General features: G+C 42.6%; 1 pseudogene across 1 annotated transcript in view; it reads right to left on the reverse strand.

The window, feature by feature from the left end:
* TEOVI_000563400:pseudogene overlaps positions 1–172 on the reverse strand; it is a 1,400-nt pseudogene extending 1,228 nt beyond the window's left edge. The window contains exon 1 of the mRNA in view: positions 1–172. This exon is cut by the window's left edge and continues 11 nt beyond it. Coding sequence covers positions 1–172 — 172 coding nt within the window.
* Between the last annotated feature and the right edge of the window lie 642 nt (positions 173–814).

The raw sequence follows: 814 nt of genomic DNA on the forward strand, positions 1-814 counted from the left end.
TGTAGCGCGCTTGCATTGCTCCAGATACGAGATTGAAGGCATAGAGAAAGGACGTACACATGGAACAAAAGGCGCCAAGAACCAACAGCGCAAAGCGGCGGGGCTCGTTGATGGGTTTTTGGTTGGCTGTAGAGAGCCGCTCCACCACGACGTTGTCGACGGGTGCGCTCATGGCAATGTTTTGTACAGTACGCTCAGTTGTATTCCTCCCGATGTTTCACCCAGTGTGCTGTGGTGATGGTGGTTGCTCTTATAAATGTGTTTATCTTATGTATTTGAAAGCTTTGAGGATGTGAGGGGATAATAACGTAGGTTGCAAATGAAAAGAAGTAATAATGGGAGTAGCTACCAGTGTCATGTGTATAAAGGTAAGATGATCGCTTTTTTCTGTGTTTAGTGAATAACTCCATCTCGATGTTTGGTCCGATGATTCCACAGAACAGCCTTTTAAGTAGGTATTTACCGTCATTTGTGGAGGTACACATATCATAGGCGATGTTGTTTCTTGTTACAACCTCCAATAGGCCTCCAAGTATTTAAAGTTTCACACTGCCTTACGTAGCTATGATGTGTTACTAAATATGCCATAGTTATGTTGAAGACTACTACTGTAGCATCTATTTATTGTTCGCACAACTATACAAACTGGAATGGTTCCCATCAGCTGATAGCTAGTTGGCCATAAGAAAACATTCTTTATATACTGAGTATAATGAAAGGTCACCGGGTATTTGTTCCCTTACCATCGTCCATCCGTATATATGTATGCTTGACCAACCGCGCAACAAACCTTCCAACACGAGAAAATGTAAGG

This window comes from Trypanosoma equiperdum (assembly GCF_001457755.1).
Source record: "Trypanosoma equiperdum strain OVI genome assembly, contig: ctg_1265, whole genome shotgun sequence".
Taxonomy (NCBI): domain Eukaryota; phylum Euglenozoa; class Kinetoplastea; order Trypanosomatida; family Trypanosomatidae; genus Trypanosoma; species Trypanosoma equiperdum.